Source organism: Nicotiana sylvestris, chromosome 3, assembly GCF_000393655.2.
Source record: "Nicotiana sylvestris chromosome 3, ASM39365v2, whole genome shotgun sequence".
Lineage (NCBI taxonomy): Eukaryota > Viridiplantae > Streptophyta > Magnoliopsida > Solanales > Solanaceae > Nicotiana > Nicotiana sylvestris.
In genome coordinates, this window is record NC_091059.1 from 174,769,727 (window position 1) to 174,791,965 (window position 22,239).

A 22,239-nucleotide genomic window follows, 5' to 3' on the forward strand; every position below is an offset into this window, starting at 1 on the left:
AGAAAGTTTAATGTGGTCGCTTTGTGGTAAGCTGGCAACACATCCAGAATTCATAAGATCCAAGAGAAAAATGCCAATGACAACTGACATCGAAGCTGTTACGAGTGGTCAAGAGACTCGAGGTCAGAGGGTTCAACAAGAGTCTATTGTGGTTGAGGAAAATAGAATACTGAAACAAATGACTGAAATGTGTCAAGCATGGACCAATGACCAAGGACCACCCTTTTCTATTCATGGTTTCCCAGACTTCACATCCATCTTGACTACTACCACTCCAGTCTCAATGTCTGATCAAACCTATCCACCTGGGTTCAGTCTTTATCCCAACTGTACGAGTGCAGTTGGAACTTCTATTGCGTGCTCCCAAAGTGTGCCATTGACAACCAAACAGACAACCACTATTGTTATGCCCGTCTTCACCATCCCACAACCGACGATGGTGTAGAGGAAAACTCGTGAGTCATAATTTGCTACCCAGCAAGAACAGTACCACTCTCCTGAGTACCACTCATACTTATTTGATCTTCCTACAAAGATTGAGAATCCTGCCCGAAAGGTGGCGCAGGAAGAAATGACCCAAAGAATGAAAAGCTTAGAACATCAGTTGAAAAACATACAAGGGTTGGTAGGTCAGAAGAGTATTGCCTTCAAGGATTTATGTATGTTCCCCGAAATTCATTTGCCACCTGGTTTTAAGACTCCCAAATTTGAAAATTATGATGGACACGGTGACCCCATAGCCCGCTTGAAAAGGTATTGCAATCAGCTAAGAGGTGCGGAAGGAAAAGAAGAACTAGTAATGGCTTATTTCGGGGAAAGCCTGACAGGGGTAGCCTCTGAATGGTTTATGGATCAAGACACATCTCACTGTCATGTATGGGATGACATGGACCAGGCCTTTGTTAAACAGTTCCAATACAACATCGACATCGCCTCAGACAACAATTCCCTTTCAAACCTGAAGAAGAAACTAACAGAAATTTTCAGGGAATATGCCATTAAATGGAGAGAGCAAGCGGCTAGAGTTAAGCCACCAATGGATGGCCACGAGTTAATCATTGTCTTCCTTCAGGCTCAAGAGCCAGATTATTTTCAAAACATGATGTCTGCAGTGGGAAAATCCTTCTCAGAAGCAATCAAAATAGGGGAAATGGTTGAAAATAGCCTTGAGACATGTAAAATTATAAGTTACATAGTGCTCAAAGCCGCAACTCAGGTTGTCCAAATTGAATCTGATAATTTTAGTGACACGAATGAGAAGGATGAAGAAACCATGATGACAATAGGGTCGAGAAGAGGTCCCAGGAGAACATCTCGAAGGTATGAGCAGCCTTATTAGGTTTCCCATGACTCCCCTGAGCACTACTATCCACCTCAGAACCCACAATACTTTGTTGTTCCACCTCAGTATATTGTCCAACCACCAAAACATCCCAGAAGGTGAGCACGAGCATCACAAAATCTTCACCAGCCTCGACAAACTTTTTCTAAGTGCCCTATAACCCACATCCAAGCTAGGGGTATAAAAAGGAACAAAGGTTAAAAGATAATTTTATACTAATAGGAGAGTCCTATACAAGCTTGTTTGAGAAATTAAAGCATTATGACATGATTGCACTTCCTCCAAATTATGTGGACCCACGTGCAAGAAGCTTTAACCCTTCTAAAAGGTGTGAATACCATTCCAATGCCCAGGGGCACGATGTTGAAAGCTGCCAGGATTTGAAAAAAGAAATAGAAAGAATGATCCAGGAAAACCTGATTGAAACATGAGAAGGCCCTGGTGATTCTGATGAGCAAATTGGTGGATAAATGTCAAGCTTTAGCAATTGAAAAGTCATTCCCTCCTCTCTAGGAAGGAATCTTGGTAGCTTGTTTTGATAGTTTTTCTATTATTTGGGTTATTTCAGGGTTGAGATCCAGATTTCATATATTTTATTTAGTCAAACCCTTCCATCCATCTGTTTTGTCTGTGTGAGTCTTGCCTATTTATTCTATTGTTATTTTCAGTATCTGGGTTATTTTAGGGTTGTAACTCGGATTTTAGATTATTTGTCTTATTGTCCAACTTTTTCATCCTTTACTCAATAAAATACAGTTTATCATTTTGTGTCATTTTATGCTTAATCCTTGTCCCGCTAGTTCTAGTAACATGACATGCATCCGGAATTTTTGGCCAGATCTTAGAAAACTGATTAGTCTTGAATTGGATAAGTGAGAAAGAGACACTTTTGAAGATGAATAAAGACATAAAACATTTGGAAGATAAGCATGAGCCAAGTTTACATGGAACCAAAGTAGTCACGCTTATGAAAGTTAAGGATCTCTACCTTTTGAATCATTGAGAAGATCAGGCTTAAGGATGACTGGGCGGGTTGAAGTCTGTTTAGCACTAAGAGATAAAAAGTATTTTTCAAAAGAAGGTGTATTCCAGACAACTTGAAATGGATATTTTAGTGGCAAAATGCATATTCTACATCCAGATAAAATCCAAGAAAAAGTCACCCAAATTGACAAGGGTCATTCACCGCCAAGAAAATATTGCTCATACAGTTTTACGCTAAAAAAGACCCAGAAAGCAACATGTCCATCAATGCCATGATTGTCAATGGCTAACACGATTGGCATTCTCGGGGCTAGGAGGCTCTTTTTCTGCTTCCCAAACACTTTATACCCTTTGTTACCCTTTTGAGCTTGTGTTATTTTCTTTAACCACCCTCTTTTGGAATCAAGTTTAGAGTCAAAAGTCGCCAAAAAAATAAAATATAAAAAAATAAAAGGAAAAATCCATGCCCCAAGAGTACAAATTGGGAAAACTCTTAGAAAGTTCAAATAAAAAAGAAGAAGAAAAGAATAGTGGAAGGTCCATGCCCCGAGAAAATAGAAGCTGGGGAAACATGTTTTGAAAAAAAAACAAAAGAAGAAACAGAAAGAAAGATGAAAAAAATAGTTAGGTCAGATGTTTGAACTACATTTGACCTGATTCCTTAAAGAAAAGGGATACGTAGGCAGCCTTACACGATTCGGTCAAACCAAATAAGAATCCAAAAAAAATTCAGAATTCAAAACTAGGGCATGAGTTTGTTTTAGTTTTTGAAAGAGTCGATTCCAAGAGTTGTAAGTCTACAACCCCCTCTTTTTGAGTCTGCTTTGAGCCTTCATGCCGACCTTTCTTTCCAACCCTATCAGAAAAATTTCCAAATAAAGACCTCCCAATATGCCTTCAAAAATGCCAAGATAAGTATGCAATGAGCAACCGTTGTCACGCGACATAGAACACTGTTAAGTTGCTCACACAAGAAAGAAAAAAAGAAAAAGAAAAATGAGAGAATCTTACTAGTGAAAACCTTCATGGGCACTGTAAGGCGGCGGTAAGTAGAGAAAATAAATGAGAGAGACTTGTTGGTAAAAATCCCTCGGGGCACTACTAGTCGAGAGTGGGTCGTGAAGCTGATGCAAAAATTGGCACAAACAAGCCTGACTTCAAAGGTCATAAGAATGGTAAAGGGAAGATTGGATTAGTTTGATAGATCGGCCTTTAAGTCCAAAATGCGTGTCATGATCATTAAGGCTAGTTATTGAAAGAAAAAAAAGATAAAAAACTCTTCCTTCTTTCCATCCCAATAGGGGCATTTCTTGTTGATATTGTTTCTTTGCATCATCGTGTCCCTTCACTCTGAGTCAGTCATTGTCAAACAAGCAAGAAAAGATTTCAAAATTTGCTACCAGCTTTTCAGTTGCACAAAATAAATTTGGCCAGCACACTCAGTTGTTATTGTCAACATGCCTTGAGGATTCATGCAAAGGCTCCCCCGCAAAAGACTCTTGCCAGCCTACTTGGTGCAAGCAAAGATAACCTCAAGGTTAATCAGGGATTCTATGTAATATTGGACAAAGACTATAAAGTGTGCACAGCATGCAAAAGGCACTTACCAATTATGATTCTCTCTGACAAAAAAATTGCTGAAAAAAGAAAGAAGTTATTCAAGATATCAGAAAAGGTCACCTAAGCAAAGATCTCCAATTGGGATAAGGCTAATTGAGCCACAAATACAAATGGTACTGAGTGTGAAACAATCAGGGTTGATGTAGAGCAAAAGTCTCTTGAGACCGACTCAAGATGATTGAGCAAAAGCCAAGCTGCCCAAGACTCAAGACCACAAACCGACCACCACTTTCAAAACTGACAAAATTTTATTTGGTTGAAACAGGAACAAAGAAGTGCAAGGAAAGTGGTTCAAGAAAAAAAGAGAAAAAAAGAGAAGAGAAGAGCGGACAAATGGAAGTTTCTCAAATCTTTGTCTTTATTTGTCTTGCTAGTGTACATAAAATCTTGTCATTGCTCCTCACATTTTCCTCCTAGGGTAATACATCCTAGTCTGATGGATTTTTCTTCCAATAAACGTCTTAGTCTGATGAATCTTTCTCCTAAGATAAGAAAACCTAGTCTGATGAATCATTCTCCTAGGATAAACGTCTTAGTCTGATGAATCATTCTCCTAGGATAAACGTCTTAGTCTGATGAATCTTTCTCCTAAGATAGAAAACCTAGTCTGATGAATTTTTTCCTAGGATAGATATCTTAGTCTAATGAACCTTTCTCCTAAGATAAAAAAAACCTAGTCTGATGAATTTTCTCCTAGGATAAAAGTCTTAGTCTGATGAATCTTTCTTATAAGATAAGAAAATTTAGTCCGATGAATTTTCTCCTAAGATAAGAAAACCTAGTCTTTTGAATTTTCTCCTAGGATAAACAATTTTAGTCTGATAAATCTTTCTCCTAGGATAAACATCATAGTCTAGTGAATCTTTCTCCTAGGACAAAAAGCCCTAGTCTGATGAATTTTCTCCTAGGATAAACGTCTTAGTCTGATGAATCTTTCTCCTAAGATAAAACACCTAGTCTGATGATCTTTCTCTTAGGATAGACGTCTTAGTCTGATGAATCTTTCTCCTAAGATAAAAATCCTAGTCTGATGAATTTTTTCCTAGGATAATTAAAAAAAATCTGGTTAAAAAAAAGGTCGTTTGTTCATGCCCTCAAAAAATAAGCGTTGGAGCAATTTGTTTTAAAAAATGATTTTCTTCCACACACAAAAAAAATCCTTCTTGGTTTGTTTTAGCATAGGGTACGCAATTCCCTAGTCTTACGCAATTCTCTAATATTCTTTTTCCAACATAGGGTCTCCACCCCCTAGTTGATGCGAGCTTAAATGTAGGGTACACCACTCCTTGATCTTCTTACCAGTATATGGTACATTAATCCCTAGCTGTGTTTTTCAACATATGGTACACCATTCCCTAGTTGACTTGATCTTAAATGCAGGGTACAACACTCCCTGATATCATTGCCAACATAGGGTATACCATTCTTTGGCCACATTTTCCCAATATAAGGTACATCAATCCTTAGTTGAGATATCTTATTGACAATAAAGGAACACCATCCAAAAAAAATCAATCAATCATCATCATGTTTTCAAGGATACACCATTCCCGATACTTTACTGCTTTTAATAAAGAAGTAGTTTAGGATTTTGTTACAATAACTCACGAAATTTTCCTAGTGAAAACTGGGGCAGAAAAATTTCGTTCGTTCGTTTGTTTTGGTGTCTGAGCAGGTTCTACCTTGAGGCACAGGGTTCGAGACGACCAAAAGAAGAAGTCTCAATCTAGAATAAAAAGAAAAGAAAAGAAGTGAACCCAAAATGCAGAAGTTGATGAAAAGACGTGGACTGCTCAAGACATGACTGAAGTCACGAGCACTGCATTCCCTGTTTTTATCATAACAATCCGTAAAAGAATGAACTAGAACCTGCAGCTAGCAAGCATCAAGGTTCCAATCAAAAGTCTGCATGAAGAACCATTCAAAACTCAAGATCAAGTTTCAGAAGACTTATAGATAGGAATCTTGTAACTTATAGCTGATAGGATTTTGTAGTTCCTTTAGATTTTGATTTTGATATAATAACAGGACCACGGACCGGAGCCTCGAACGGTACCTTACTCGACGCCGTCATCTTCTCTGCATAATCCATCACTTCATTCACTTCTTAACTACACGTGGTCTGATTCCTTTATAGCCAAGAATATGTAGGCACCTCAGATACCAGGGCTCAGTCACAATCTTTTGTCCATCTTTGTTTTGTTTTGAATAAGTATCGGGTCAGAAACCAATTACGTCGCTTACTTGGTTCTTTGCTCAAAAATAATTCGTGTTTCCAAGCAAAGAGGGCGACTGTAAGCACATAATTTTTGACCCGCGCAACTTTTAAAGGTAGTATTTTAAAAATATTTACTTATTTTTATTTTAATGGTTTTTTAGTCAACTTTTAGTTTTAATCTTAAAACACAAGTTTAAAAAAACACAAACATAGTTTTGTAATGGTTTTTTAGCTTATTACTATTTTATAATATTTATAACATTTAAAAAATTCCAGAAATATTTTTTGTTTTAATATATAGTTTACTTTAATAATTTATTCTTATTAACTAAGATCAATTAGTATATTTTGGTAGTATTTTTATTTTTATTTTTTTTCAATGAGAAAGAATTGAATTTGGGCCCATTGGGAGCTCATTTTTGGATTTTAGTGGCCCAGCAAGACAAAGGCTCATTCTTCCCAACCCATTAGCCCATTCTCATCTTAAAATACAAAATTTAATCTTAGCCATCAATTTCCTTCTAATCCAAAGGTCATCATCCCTTATCACCTCCATATAAAATACCCCACTATAGAACCTAACCTAATTCCTAAGGCAAAGAAAACGGTAGCTTGATCCCCAATTCCAAAAAGAGACCAGCGACCAATCCCTCATCTTCTGACGATCCCTTCCATCACCTCTGCACAAACGAGCTACACTTCATTTTCTTTGACTTATATAAACACACACACTGAAAAGAATGGATACGTCCACTCAAAGAAAGAGAGCTTCTAAAGTGGATTGAACCTTCCTATTTGTTGAGCAAAAACTTTTCAAGAAAGAAGCACATAAATTCTTGAAGTTTCTCTTCTAGTTTGGGATCTTTCAAACACATCGTCGATTTCTGTTGCTCGTGAGTTCTGGGTTTGATTATTGCTAAAATTTTACTGTTGTTGCTGGTTCGTTAATCGAAATTGTTTGTTGTTTTGTCACTCGACTACCTTCTTTCTATTTCTGCGAACTAGAGGAGGTCTTTGTTCAATCGCACGTCAAGGTTGTCCGTTCGAGGTCTTGTTTGAGGTTCCGGTTTGCAAATTCGGCGATTGTTGCTTTTTTATTCCGGTTAAGTTGAAATTTTTTAGCTTTATTCATCAATATAAAGGTCCATTCGAATCCATTTTTCTCATTATTTGTTTACATTTTAAGTATACACTCTCTTTGATATATTAGTGTTTCTATTTGCTCGTGACAGATTTTATTTGCTCTATGGATAATATTTGATCTCTTTCATATTAGTTGTGTACCAATTGTGTATTACTTGGATTATATATTGGTTTTAAGATTAATTCGTGTACATGTAAGTCTGGTAGGACGATTTGTGTTAACTATGCTATGTACTTTTAAATTGAGTTGTTAAATATGCTATGGGTGATATAAGTGAGTTGTTAAATTGGTTAGATGAAAATTGGAGTTGTTTCTTTCTTGGAAAGTAATAAGAATAGGCCATGAGTGGTACTAAGTTAGAAGAATGTATAATTCTTAAGCCTCACGATAATCCAAAACGTAGGAAACCAATCAAGAATGTCGTAGTTTACTTTAGGCGCGTTAATTAAATAAATCATCGTGACTATGGGTACGGTTCCTGTTGGACCCTCTGGAAGTGTTAGAACTGGCGCTGAGGTCAAATTCATCAATGGTATCGAAAGGGAAGAAAAACTCTCTACGTACCTCCGATAGTATCCTGCTAAGCCTAGAAAGCTACGAACCTCTGCCGGAGTGGTAGGTCTAGGCCAAGATTTCATGGCCTCAATCTTCTAAGTGTCTACTTTTATACCTTTATCGGATACAATATGCCCCAAGAATGCTACAGACTTTAACCAAAACTCACATTTAGAAAACTTAGCATACAACTTACGATCACGGAGGGTTTGGAGTACCGCTCACAGGTGGTCCGCATGTTCATCCTCTAAACGTGAATAAACCAAAATATCATCAATAATTACTATCACGAACATATCTAAAAATGGCCGGAATAGGCTATTTGACAAGTCCATAAATACGGTGGGTGCATTCATCAACTCGAAGGACATAACAAGGAACTCGAAGTGGCCATATCGGGTCTTGAAGGCTGTCTTTAGAATATCTTTCTCCTGAACTCTGACCTGGTGGTACCCCGACCTCAAATCTATCTTTGAAAAACATCTAGCCCGCTACAATTGATCAAACAAGTAATTGATCCTTGGAAGTGGATATAGTTACCTTGTTCAGCTGCCTATAATCGATACACATCCTCAGCGAGCCGTCTTTCTTCTGCACAAATAGTACCGGTACACCCCAAGGTGAGGTACTGGCCTGATGAAACCTTTCTCCAGCAAATCTTTTAACTACTCCTTAAATTCAGCAGGTGTCATTCTATACGGAGGGATGGATATTGGTTGAGGTCCCGAAAGCAAATCGATACTAAAATCAATCTCTAGCTCTGGAGGAATACCTGGAAGCTCATCTAGACACATCTGTCGTACTCTTTGACTACTGGAATAGACTGAAGTGTAGGTATCTCAATATCTGCATCTCAAACTCGCACAATATGATAAATGGACCATTTTGCAATCATTTTCCTTGCTTTCAGATAGGAAATAAACCTATCTCTTGGTGTCGCTATATTACCTACCCATTCAAGGACTGGCTCACCTAGAAAATGAAATCTGGCTGCCTTTGCTTGACAATCAACTATGGCGTAGCAAACTATCAACCAGTCCATGCCTATGATAACATCAAAATCCAACATCTCTAGCTCAACTAGGTCGGTTGAGGTCTGACGATTGCAAACTATCACCGTACAACCTCGGTAAACCCGTCTAGCAATAATCGATTCTCCGACCGGTGTAGATACCGCAAAAGGATCACTTAATATTTCAGGCACTATACCAAACTTCCCCACGACAAATGGGGTAATATACGATAAAGTAGATCCTGGGTCTATCAAGGTATAAGCATCGTGAGAGCAAATGGTCAATATACCTGTCACAACATATAGTGAAGACTCCTGGTGCTGTCGACCCGCTAAAACATAGATACGATTCTGGTTACCACCTGAATTGGATTCTCTACCTCTGCCTCGGCCTCTACCAACCGAAGACTGAGACTCGCGCCCTGAAGGATGCACGGACATAAATGATCTTGTTGCTGAACTCTCTGGTTGTGCCATTCCCCCAGAATCTCTATTTGGTCAATCTCGCATCATATGCCTCAAACGCCCACATGTATAACAAGCATCAGAACTGCCTCAGCATTAGCCTAAGTGTCCTCTACCACAGATGTCATACCACGACAAAAATGTAACTAAGGTGGCGGAGGCCTAGGTGGCCGTCTGAAGTACTGGGGCCTATAACTACCCTGAGATTACTCCTGAGATCTAGGAAATCTCATTCTCTTACGTTGCCCTTGCTCAGTCCTCTCTGTACCCTACTGCCGACGCCTACCCCTTTTGATATTCTGGGCGAATGCCTAAATCCGGGAGATATTCATACTATCTTGTAATGCAGCGGTGGCACATGCCTCGGTAAACTCTGGGGCCAACCCTGCTATAAACCTATGGATCCTATCCCGTATAGTAGGATCTATGAATGGTTCATATTTGGCCAATGAGTCAAATGGAGACTATACTCTCAAACACTCATATTGCCATACTTGAGGGCTAGAAACTGATCGACTCGAGCCTGTCGGATCTCCCGCGGTAAGTAGTGGCCAAGAAAGGCATCTACAAAATTCTCCCAAATAGCTGGAGGTGCATCGCATCCCCTAGACCTCTCTCATCCCTTATACCAAAGGATGGCTATATCTCGGAGTCGAAAAGATGTTAACTCAACTGCCTCTTTCTCCGTAGCATGCATAACCTGAAAGATCCTGTGAAGCTGATCTGTGAAATCCTGTGGGTCCTTCTTCTGATCGATCCCTATGAACTCTGGGGGACTCAAAGCAATAAACTCTCGAACCCTTGAACTCCCAGACCCCTCAGAAGATCCTACACTAGCGGATGCCCTAGCATGTTGCTAGGAAGCTACCAACTGTGTCAACAAATGCACCGTACTCCTCAAGTCCTGATCCGATAGAAGCGGAGGGGGAACTGGATGTGCGGTCTCCCTAGGAATCTCCTCAGGTGGTGGAGGAGCCGGTAATGGCTGAGTAGGGGTCTCGCTCTGGGCCTCAGACTGGGCCCCATCTATTGGAGGTACCCTGCTGGTCCCCTCACCTAATGTTGTATCTCTCCTCTCGCTAGTCGTGGTCTTTCTAGTCACTGTCATCTGTGTATACAAATACCAATACATAAGTTTAACTCAAATTTCCTATAACTCAGTTCTACAGCACGATTTAGGTTTGATAGAAGGGTAACCAACTCCTAAATTCCCTATAGTTCCCTACTTATATAATATGGTGCACAACATATCTATAAAAAAAACCCTACTAGACACAGCTTGTAGACTCCCTAAGACAGAAGTGCTCTGATACCAAGTTTGTCACGCCCCAAACCTGGGGGTGAGACCGGCACCCGGTGCCTTACCTAACTTTGCATACCAACTTGCGATTAAGGGACTCTGAGCATATAATGTCATACTTTGGACATGAGGCCATATTGCAAGACAATTTGCGAAGTAAAATATAAAATTGAACGGAAACTAACACTGACTAAACATCAATATAATGATGGGCTGACAAGGTTGTCATAACTACTACAGCTGACAAACCAATAAAATATACATACAAGACCTACAAGCCCAACATACTGCACTAACTGATAGGATATGTCTACAAGCCTCTACTTATGGATGTACTGTGATCAGAACAGGGCCCCAACCTACCCATAACATATATACATATATACAGAAGATGTACACAAAATTCTAGACCCGGCAACTCCAAAGGATGTGGAGCTTACCGATCAAGCTGAACTCGGGCAACACCTACTGAGGAGGTCTACCCGTCTGTCTGTCTTCACCTGCACGCATGAAATGCAGCACCCCCAGAAAAGAGACGTCAGTACGAAATAATGTACCGAGTATGCAAGGCAATAAAATAACTAAAAGCTGAAACTGAACTGATAATATGATAACTGAAAGTGACTGGGAGTCAAAGATGATCTGGAGATATACTTACCTACTGATACTGAATCAACTCTCTCAATATAGTGAGTAAAATAAATGCCCAGCCCTATAAGGCTCGGAACGTGTAACTGCTCTGCCGTAATAGGCTCGTTCATAGGCGCTCGGCTATACTAGGCTCTATATCGGCCATTCTGGGCTCGCTCATAAGCTCTCGGCCACAGTAGACTCGGTATATAACTTACCATCTGATCAGAGGTTGCTCATAGGGGCATGCCCACCAATTATAGCTCGATGGTGGTGAATATATATATATATGGACCTTATGCTCTCTTGACTGGAATAAGACAATACTCAATTGAATATAAAGTCCCGATAAGGTAGAATACTGTAACTTATGAGACTAGGATAGTGTATATAAATTCGTGAGTATTAACTTTTCTTTATGCCTCGTTATCAAACACATGTAATTATGAGATCATGCCAAAATGAAGGAAGGGCTTAGCCTTAACATACCTTATCACAATCTTTCCAATCACCAAGTTGAACTCGCCTCTTCGCAACTTAATCTAAAACAATGATAATAATACTATCATTAAGTTATGAAAGGTACAATTATCGCACGATGAATGACAAGCTTATTTTGTATTAAAACGGGCAGCATCTCCCCTATAATCCGTACTTCCTCCAAATTCAAGATAACACCAACAACACAAGAACACAATAATATCAACATATATACATTATTTTCCAATCTTATATACATCACAAAATAATACAAAATAGCCCAACACACCCCAATATCTTTATACACAAAATTACCACTGTAGTAGTATCAAACATCCCGAAAATATTACGACGAACGACCAGTCATCCACCCTACATTTATATGGTGTTTATACACACTCTTCCTCCTCCAAAACTCCACCAAAATAGTAGTAAAACACGCAGCCCAACAGCAACACAAAACAGTCCACAAAATAGGCTGCTACAAGTGAATAATTGGAACTCACGGCTTTCGATCACCGTCCCGTGAGTTCTTACAACTATAGAACGACTTATCATGAATTTACAGCAGAAAAAATCGATGAAAGAGAGTAGTAACTTACCTTATTTGTTGGATAACTCAGCTCCTATCTTGGTTCTTCAAACTCTAGGTTTTACCTCCAATTAGAACTTGAAAGAGAGAGAAAATCAATTAGGGTTTGTGGGTAATTTTTGGGAGGAAGTTTGCAAGGGTTTAGGTCTGATTATTTGTGATATATAATGAGGTTTATATTGCAGGAGATAAGCCCTTAAATGGGATCTTTGTCTGACCCGAAATAGCCTCTTTTGGGCTCCCATTTAACCAAATAGGTGACACACCTACTTGTCACCTAGCAGCCTGCGCAGTCTCGCAAAAATGTATATATCTTTATACTCCAAGGTCGTATTGACAAACGGTTTAATGCGTTAAAATAAACTCATAGATATTCAATTTGATGGGTGGAACACCCCATAACTCTAAGTATATTGGGAGAAAACTGCAGTTACATTTGACCCAAATTTTCAGTAAAACTTATGAATGCAACTTGTGATGACTTTCGTCGACTTTTGTTCCACAACTCGCTTGACTTCAAAACATAACACACGACTATCATACGACTAATATAATCATAACATAACCTTCTTATCATGCTAAGAACCCTAGTCTCACCCCCAAAAGTACATGTTATAATATTCCAAACTTGTCGACTTTCGACGAAACATTATTTTCTTCAATTCCTTAGCTTCTTAACCTTCCAACACTCTTTGTACTTGTTGTTCATAATCTTTAATATATGTAATATTCTAGGTACCATGATAAATTACTTTATATACTTCCAAAGATGATATAATCTTTGGTCTTACATTAGTTTACTTACGACGCACTTTTACGTACAAAAATATGGGGTGTAACACCATGGTACTTACACATCAAGTTAGGATCCCTCTGGGAAGGGTCGGACTGCAATGGTTGAGTCCATTTGGTCTCTTTGATGTGCCTTATGGTCGATACGATACTGGCAACGTCCACGTTGAAGTTGTATTCTGACAATCTCAGTGCTTCCCTACTCCCGAGCCGCCTATCGAACCCATTTTTGCTTATCAGGCCTCGCCCACCGGTTCCGCGATCGCTTCTCTTCTTGTTCCTTGCGGGATGACTCTCGAATCCGTTTCCTCTTTGGTCCGCATTGCATGGCTGATACTGATCTCAGGCCGGTCTTAGCTCTTGATCAATGGCTCTCTTAGATCTAATAAGATAAACAGATCCGGAAAAGGGCTCGGAGCTGATCGTCCTTGACCATAATCTTCGATTGATACCTGTTATGGACGTCGGCCTAGGTTACCGTCGGGTACTCCACCAATTTTTGTTTCAACTGTTGAGAGGGGGGTCGAGCCTCTGAGTGAATGCCTGAATGGCCCAATCATCCGCGGCTAGTGGCAGATCCATCCGTTCCATCTGGAATATTGACACGAACTCTCTGAGCATCTCGTTATCCTTTTATTTGATCTTGAAAAGGTCTGACTTCTTGGTCTAGACCTTGATGGCCCCGACATGGGCTTTTACGAAAGCATCTGCAAGCATAGAAAAGGAGTCAATGCAATTTGGGGGTAAGTTGTGATACCGTGTCATTGCTCCCTTGGATAGAGTTTCTTCAAGTTTCTTCAATAACACCGACTCGATCTCATCATCCTCCAAATTATTTCCATTGATTGCACATGTGTAGGAGGTCACATGTTTGTTTGGATCTGTCGTACCATTGTATTTGGGGATGTAGGGCATGCGAAACCTCTTTAGGATCGATTTTGGTGTCGCGCTTGTAGGAAAAGACTTCTGGATAAATTTTTGGATTCCGGTCCTTTCAGCATCGAGGAAGCCTCGGGATCTGATTGACCCTACAATTGTATATTTCCACCTTCTTGTCATTAGCCTCAATTTTCTTCTCACCTGACTTCACTCGCTTCGTTAATGCTTCAAGTATTTTCATTATCTCGTGATTAACCCCAGGCTCGGCTACACCGGTCTCTAGGTGATTTGTTCATTTTTCGGGTGCTTTCCTGGGATTGTTCGGGCTCGACCCTGTTGGGGGAATGGCTTTGATTCTACAGTTACACTAATGCCGCCTGTTGAGCCTACAATATTTTGAAGATTACCTATAGGCTTATCACATCCCCTTCGCCTTCGGGCGCTTTTCGAACTATTGTCGGGGTCCCCCGCGAACACTGTTTTCAGGATCAGTTGGCAAATTGGTGTCGATGGCCACCTGTGAGTTAGTATCGACCGGATCGATAATTGGGACACCATTGGGATCAGTTGGAGGTACCTCGTTGCTAGGTACCAAACTATTATTTTGCCATGATGGCCAGATTCAGCATCAACGTTCAAGTGAACAGATTGAGAGTTCGACATTTTTGGGCTAGCCTGAAATTAAGACTTTAAAGAACAAGCGTAAAATAGGGTGTGTTACGGAGATTCCTATCAAATCACTAGTATTATCCTTAGCCCCACGGTGGGCACCAAACTGTCTAAATCGGATAACAATTAAATTTGTACGCGGTTTTAAGGATACGTGGTTTGATTCAACACGAATAATCAAGAAAATTAGATAAATGAGTTAAAGAAAAAATAAATGATCAAACTAGTTGTAATGTTATGGCCTAGCTTGAACTTAAGTTGAACAGTGACCTCGTCCCTGATTGGACCCTTGGTTCAAGCTCAATTGTGAATAAAGAACGAAACACTTTGAACAAGAACTTTAGCAGTAGCTAAAAGCAGAAAAACAAACTTGTGTTGCTTTGATTTGTGGTTACAATGTCCCTTACAAAAGAAATTTTTTCTCTTTATATAGTATGAGAGTTTCATCCTTAGTGTAAGTCTAAAAGAGATAAAATTCTTCCTTTCTCGTTAATTACTGATCCGTAACCGACATTGAGCGAGATCCGCACCGTGATATTCGGCTGGGTGCGAATATCACGGCCCTCTATCCGTCGTGTGTAACCGTTTATCGTGTTTCCCGAGGTCTTAGAACTCGTCCTAGGTCCGGGGCGCGTCACTTTATCAGGCCCGATGATGAGCACATCGCTCACCTTTCATGGAACTCGGTACGAAGGGCTCCCAGCCTCGATTTCAATCTCGTGCGTACATGCCCTTCTTACATTTTCTTCACCGGGAAATCTGGGTATACATTATCCCCGATTTTACCCGTATACAGATACACATATATTCTAGTCATTTTGTGCAAGCCAAATTATGAAATAGAATAACGGGGTATTATCACTTTTAGCCCGTGCAAGAAACTATTTACATCTAGTAGCCGAAAAAATATATAAAATTTGTATAATTTTGTATATAACATATAGAATGAATATATATACAAAAAATATACAAATTATATATTTTTTTACTATTATTTTTACTGCGGCTATACAATATCATTTTTCGTAGAGTAGTCTCTTCCTTCGCTGCTTTTCTGAAAAGTGTTTAAGTATTGTCTTACTCTCCAACGTTTTAACACTTCACACTATTTAGTGAAAATCTAAAGACGAAAAGTGGATTAAAACAAGTAAATCTTTTTTCATAGTGCTGGATTTTCTCTAAAATTGTTAGCCACTTTTTATCTACGTTCCTCATCACTGATAAATAGGTGGATTGGTATGTCCTTTTTTGGCCTGGCTTTGATGACTGTTCTGAATTAATGGTTCTTGCTGTTCTAGCAAATCTCCTGCCATTCCACGTGTGAAGTTTTGCAAGTGACACACAACCTCATCTTCACATTTCATAGACAATTCCCAAACAGAATAAAGGTGGCAAAAAACAACAAACTAAAATGAAGAATGCATAGTCAATGTGTCAGCCAGGTGCCAGAACCTATTTCCTTTTCGATGTTTTTCCTCAAATTATCTTCTATTCTTTTTCTCACTAATGTATACTTTATTCTAACTTTAAAGAAAGTTTTATACGTACACATTTAGCAAAGAACATTAGTCAATCTAATTTCTTGTACATCATTTTTTGACTCCATTTAAACTATTCGCCACGCCCTACTTTCCACCAGCTTATAATACTTGTACAAGTAAAAATAGTGAAAGTATGTGTTAGTCGCCATACCTATCCTCACCATAAAGGATGAAAATTTGTGTCAGATTTCTACTACTCTTGGTAAATGAGAACACTTTTTGGTAACCATCTTAATATATAAGTTAAAGATCAGGGTAGTTAAAAAGAAAAAGATTATAGTCTGCTTTAATGAGTCTTTTAGTTGTGGTTGTTGATCGAGAAAAGAGAATAGTGAACTAACTTTAAAATCTAATCTTGATATATGGAGACCATAAAAATGTCACATATAAAAGAGGACAAAGATGAAAAATTCCTGAGACAATATTCCCAGAGGCCAGAGTTACTTTAGTTATTCCTGAGACAAAAAATCTATTCTTTATTTATTCTATGGAGGCATTATTTTCCTTCTCAACAGCTTTAACACTACATAACCACTCTCATTGTCACAAAATATCACCACTAGATCTATTCTCAGTACAATGAATCATTTCTTGAACTATGTAGAATAGGACAGAGATGAAAAATTCCTGATACAATATTATCAGAGTTACTTTTGTTAAAGTCTGATAAAGAGAAAAATTTCCAAAAGTGATTTTGATAGGGTAATTTTGACTAATATCAACAAGTTCTGTCACTTTAATTGATTCTATTTCTTGGATTCCCCTCAAACAACGCAGCTTTGTTTCACACTTACAAAACTCACTCTTGCCAATAGAGAATCAAGATTCGACCCTTTTCATATTCATAAGCAGACAACACTATTTTTTGGAATAGTGATAATCTTATTCAATGATAAGGGGAAGTGGAAGAGCTACAGGACAATCCTACAATGGGATTGTAAGAAGAATGGTGAGTCTTCCTCGTAACATTATGGGTGGATTTTCAAGAGTAATGGATCAAGGAATGGACCTAATGGGAATTGGAGGAAGAAGAAATCAACACCAATTACCTCATCCAAATTTCCCATATCAACACCCCTATGAATTTCCTTTTCAAGATCCATTTGATTTCCCTACACAAAATTACCCAAATGACCATTCAAATGTCCAAGAAGAATGGGCATTTTTGACAAGTTTTGAGCAGCAATATGGTACTGAACATCCCTTTTTCTATGCCTGTCGATTCATGGATGCATTAAAGATAGCCAAAGATGAGCACAAGTTCTTGTTTGTGTACCTTCATTCCCCTCAACACCCTTTCACCCCTACTTTCTGCAGTGAGACTTTGTGTTGTGAGGTTGTGGTAGAATTTCTTGATGCAAATTATGTATGTTGGGGTGCACTTGCTGATAGAGGGGAGGGTTTGCAGATGGCTACAACTCTAAAAGCTTCAAGCTTTCCTTTTTGTGCCCTTGTGGCTCCTGCTCCTGGAGATAGCATTGCTGTGCTGCAACAGGTTATTTGGAGTTTATTGTTTTGCCATTTCAATCTTTTTCTTACTGCATTGTCCACTAATTTGTAAAAATATTATGTCAAACCTTATAAATAAAAATATAAAGGAGACACAACTCCAAGAAGGAAACTTTGGCACAACAGTAAGAGTTGTTGCCGTGTGACTAGGATATTAAAGCTTCAAATTTTGGAAGCAACCGGTTGTAGAAATACAAGCTAAGGCTACATATAATAGACCTAATGTGGTCCAACCATTTCCCCGACCTCGTGCATAGTAGGAGTTTAGTGTATTAGGCTACCCTTTAGACACAACTAAAAGGGCTGAGGGCAGATCGGCGCACGAAGTATTCCGCATTTACGTAGGAAAGTGCATCACTCCAAAGGATGTGATGTAGGCAGCTTACCTGAATAAATAGAAAAGCATGAATAAAAGTTTCCTGTGCTTCAGGATTGGTGAAATAAGACTTAGATTTCTACTATAAGACTCATTATGCAAATAGAACATTTCAAATAGAATTTAGGGAAAGCACCTAAACATATTGTAGGAGGCAAAACTTTGGGAAGTAATAATATTGAGTTGCAAAACCTACTACCAAACACTCCTTCTGAGATTTATTGCCCATCTGAATAAGCTATTGGCCTGTTATATTACATGACTTAGCACTGAACAAAACCACTGGTATTCAGTTTAGTGATAAAGTTTTATGAAGTAGGGGAAAGTTTAGATGGTGTACTTAATCTTTCTTTTGACTTCCTTTTGAATAGTTGGAGGGTCCAGTCTCACCAGCTGAATTGGTGGAGATATTACATAGAACAATGGAAGAACAAGGGTTGGCTTTTGGCAGTGGAAGGGCCAAAGAGCAAGAAAAGTTAAGGGCAGATCGTCGACTGAGGGAAGAACAAGATGTAGCTTACATTGCATCTCTTCAGATTGATCAGGTCCATTTCTGTTTATGTATATTACTTGCTCTATATTTCTTCTTATCAAGAGAAAGCTGGAGATCAAACCAAGTTTCTTGACATTTTCAGGAGAAAGAGAGACTCGAGAACATAATGCCCTTACGGCGAAATTCAAAACCAGAACATGCCCCAAACAAATCAAATCAAGCGAAACATAAACAAAATCCAACACAGTCCCAATCCAGTAAGCAAAAAGAAGCTACTTCTGCCATAACAACTATGCAAAACCCTACACTATCCCAATCTAGCAAGAACAAAGAAGCTACTTTTCCCAAAGCAACCATACAAAACCCTTCACTATCCAAATCTAGTAAGAACAAAGAGTCTACCAATGCAAGTGCTGGGAAAAATGCTCAAATGACTCAGGTAATTTCTACAGCACTATATTTCTTGATGTTGCGTGACTATAAGTTCTATACATTTATGCTCTAAAAATGATTACACATAGGTAATAACAGGACCAGTGGCGAAGCCAGAAATTTAGCCAAGGGTGATCTGACTTGAAAGAAGTAAACAAATTTTTCCACAAAGGATGTTCGATATATGTTATATACATTTAAAATCTGATATTTTGCTTATATACACAATGTAATTTTTCGTAATATTTCAACGAATTGACAACCCATAACAAAAGGTGGCTTCGCCTCTGAACATGACACATAGAGTAAATGATAGGTAACATGTTATAACAGGTTGAATTACAGTAATATTAGTGTATACAACATAAATCCATTGCATACTATACCTGGTGAGAATACTCTATTTTCTTGATAAATTTGTGCAGATTGCAATCCGGTTTCCAAATGGTGAGAGGAGGGAGCATAGCTTCTCCTGTAAAGACAAGATTCAAGCAATTTTTAGGTACATTGATTCGCTGGGTTTGCCTGGAGTTGGGAATTACAGATTGATATCAAACTTTCCAAGGAAAGTGTATGGTGTAGATCAAATGGGAGTGACACTCAAAGAAGCAGGCCTTCATCCTAAAGCAAGCCTCTTTCTGGAACTTATTTGAAGTTATAAGCATGAAACATTTTTATATCATGCCTCTGTACCAAGCCTTATATATATGACTATACTTTTGCAACTAATATATTATGATTAGTACGTTTTATATAATGATTAGTACGTCGTTTGATTATGTGTGTTGGTTAATTAAGGTTAGTGAGTTTAAGTACTTAGGGAAATATAATATACATTTTAAATTTGTTCTCATATTTGAAATGATTTTTACATAATTGTTTAAAATTAGGGTAGCATGATAATATGATTATTTATTGTTGGCAAAATACCTCATCACCCCCCTAAACTTGTCACAGATTATTGGTTACCGCCTTAAACTGTGGTCTTAATTACCCCCTCAACTAGTCATTACCACCCTAAACGCTGATGTGGCAAATTGTGTGGGTGCACTTGCTTGCCACGTGGATTTTTCTGTATATCATTTTTTTGAAAAATAAAATATATTTTTACCTTTTTAAGTATGTTACTTTTTTAGATAATTTTTTTCGAATACAATTTATAATAAAACTTGGATAGAACTATATTATTTAGGCTAAATTTTTTTATTTGGCTAAAAATAATAAAGTTTTACTTAATCTTTTTTGAATTTGACTTGAAAATAAAGATTTATACAATTGAAATAAATAGTCAAGGCATCTAAAAAGTTATAAAAATACATAGTTTGAAATTAATTATTTTGGCTATAATTTTTTATATAGCTCTAAATTATGGTGCTCTAAAAATATACTTTTTTACATATTTTACCTGAAAAAGTAAAAATACATAGTTGAAATAAATGTCATTGCATCAAAAGAAGAAATAAAAAGAGTGAACAATTACAAGAAATAACTTACTCTATGGATACATGGGGTAATGACTCTCAAAAGGCCTAGTTAACGGGGGTAATTAAGACCACGAATAATTTAAGACTGTAACTAATAATCCGTGACAAGTTTAGGAGGGTGGTAAGGTATTTTGCCTTTATTGTTATTAAGTCCTAGCTCTTTTCATAACCAAACTCCATTGAAGTATATGTGAGCAACTTTATTATTTTTCTCCTTTGATCTACACTTTTTCATTTCTTTCTCAATCGGAATATGGAATCGGAAAAATTGAGATAAAAATCAACTGGCAGATTTGGGCTTAATTGTATGAATACTTTCATAGCTAAATGGGATTTTACCTAGCTATACTATATTACAAATTTATTTACCAATATTCTTTATGTTTTATAGTTTTTAATAAGTATCTAGGTTTTTCTTACAATTTGTGTAGATTTCTCCTTAAAAGGCTCTCATCTCATTATTAGTGTATTCAATTAAGAGATTCAATTATATCCTTTCCTTTTTTCCCTTTCCTCTTCTCTCTCCTTTTTTTTTTACATCAAAATCCCTTAATCTACACCCAGAATCTCTACTTCTCTTTTCCCACCATTGGCGACAACTTTATATTATTAAATCATCAATTACATCGTTCTTTTGTTGGCAGACCGGACAACACTGAAAATGAAAAAATATTCAGGGATTGTATGATAATTGTATCATAATTGTATTTGAATTGTATCATATATATCAATGCGTAAAACATAATTGTATCATACTTGTATCACAATTGTATCTAACTTGTAGATGGTACATTAATATCCAAAATAATATCTGATACAATACTAATAAATTAATATATATAATTATCATATATTTGTGATATAAGCTGTTAAATTCGTCATGAACTCACAACTACTCATTATTCAAATACAAATTTGATACAATCCCGAAAGTATTCTTACACAATTATGATACAACTTAAGACCGATTCTAAACTTAACTAATACAATATAGTGTTATATTTGTATCGGCATTGTATGATATATTATTTTAGGTACAAATTGCGATACAATTATGATACAATTCTAGATTATGATACAACTTTGATCTTTATTTTTTTCAAGTTTCAATTCAAAACATCCACCTAGAACCAACTCTAAACTTAAATTATGATACAATATTGTATTTTAATAGTATTAGTATTGTATCAAAATTGTCTTAGGTATTGACGCATCAAATACAACTCAGATACAATTATGATACATTTATCATACAATTGTAATACAATTCCGAAACTTCTTCTTCCTCGAGTTTCAATCAGAAATTCAACCTAAAACCAACTTTAAACTTGACGAATCTCCCTTAAAATTGAGATATAAACTCTAAAGGATATTTTCAATCGTTTTCAAGAACACCCAATCCAAAAAAATCACAAATTCGTAAAATTTGAATATCTAATTCAAAGTTTCGAAACTTTTTAATGGTATGTCAATGGCAGACCCCTCCACCTACAATTTCAGAGATGATTTTTATGGATTTGTCAATAATTGAAGCTTTTTAATAGTTGTTGGTGGAACTGATTCAGAGAAATATATGATGTTACAATTTTAGAGAGATAATAGTTTGATTTGTATGAGGGAGAGAGAGATACTGATTGATTTGTATGAAAGAAAGGTGATGATTTTGGGTATCAGTGGATTTCTTACGGTGGTTAAGTATAAAAACAGATGATGTTTTGTAAT

The 22,239-nt window shown here is 37.5% G+C and overlaps 2 protein-coding genes across 2 annotated transcripts; both read left to right on the forward strand.

The window, feature by feature from the left end:
- The first annotated feature begins 571 nt into the window (after nucleotides 1–571).
- LOC138888392 (uncharacterized) lies at nucleotides 572–1,339 on the forward strand. The gene has a single exon (XM_070170248.1). It carries the CDS (start codon nucleotides 572–574, stop codon nucleotides 1,337–1,339), a length of 768 nt encoding a protein of 255 aa, XP_070026349.1.
- Nucleotides 1,340–17,016: 15,677 nt separating this feature from the next.
- Nucleotides 17,017–19,909, forward strand: LOC104215678 (plant UBX domain-containing protein 10-like). Its single transcript, XM_009765533.2, has 4 exons — nucleotides 17,017–17,718; nucleotides 18,480–18,653; nucleotides 18,744–19,040; nucleotides 19,459–19,909. Exons 1-4 carry the CDS (start codon nucleotides 17,113–17,115, stop codon nucleotides 19,684–19,686), a joined length of 1,305 nt encoding a protein of 434 aa, XP_009763835.1. The 5' UTR covers nucleotides 17,017–17,112; the 3' UTR covers nucleotides 19,687–19,909.
- Nucleotides 19,910–22,239: the final 2,330 nt, after the last annotated feature.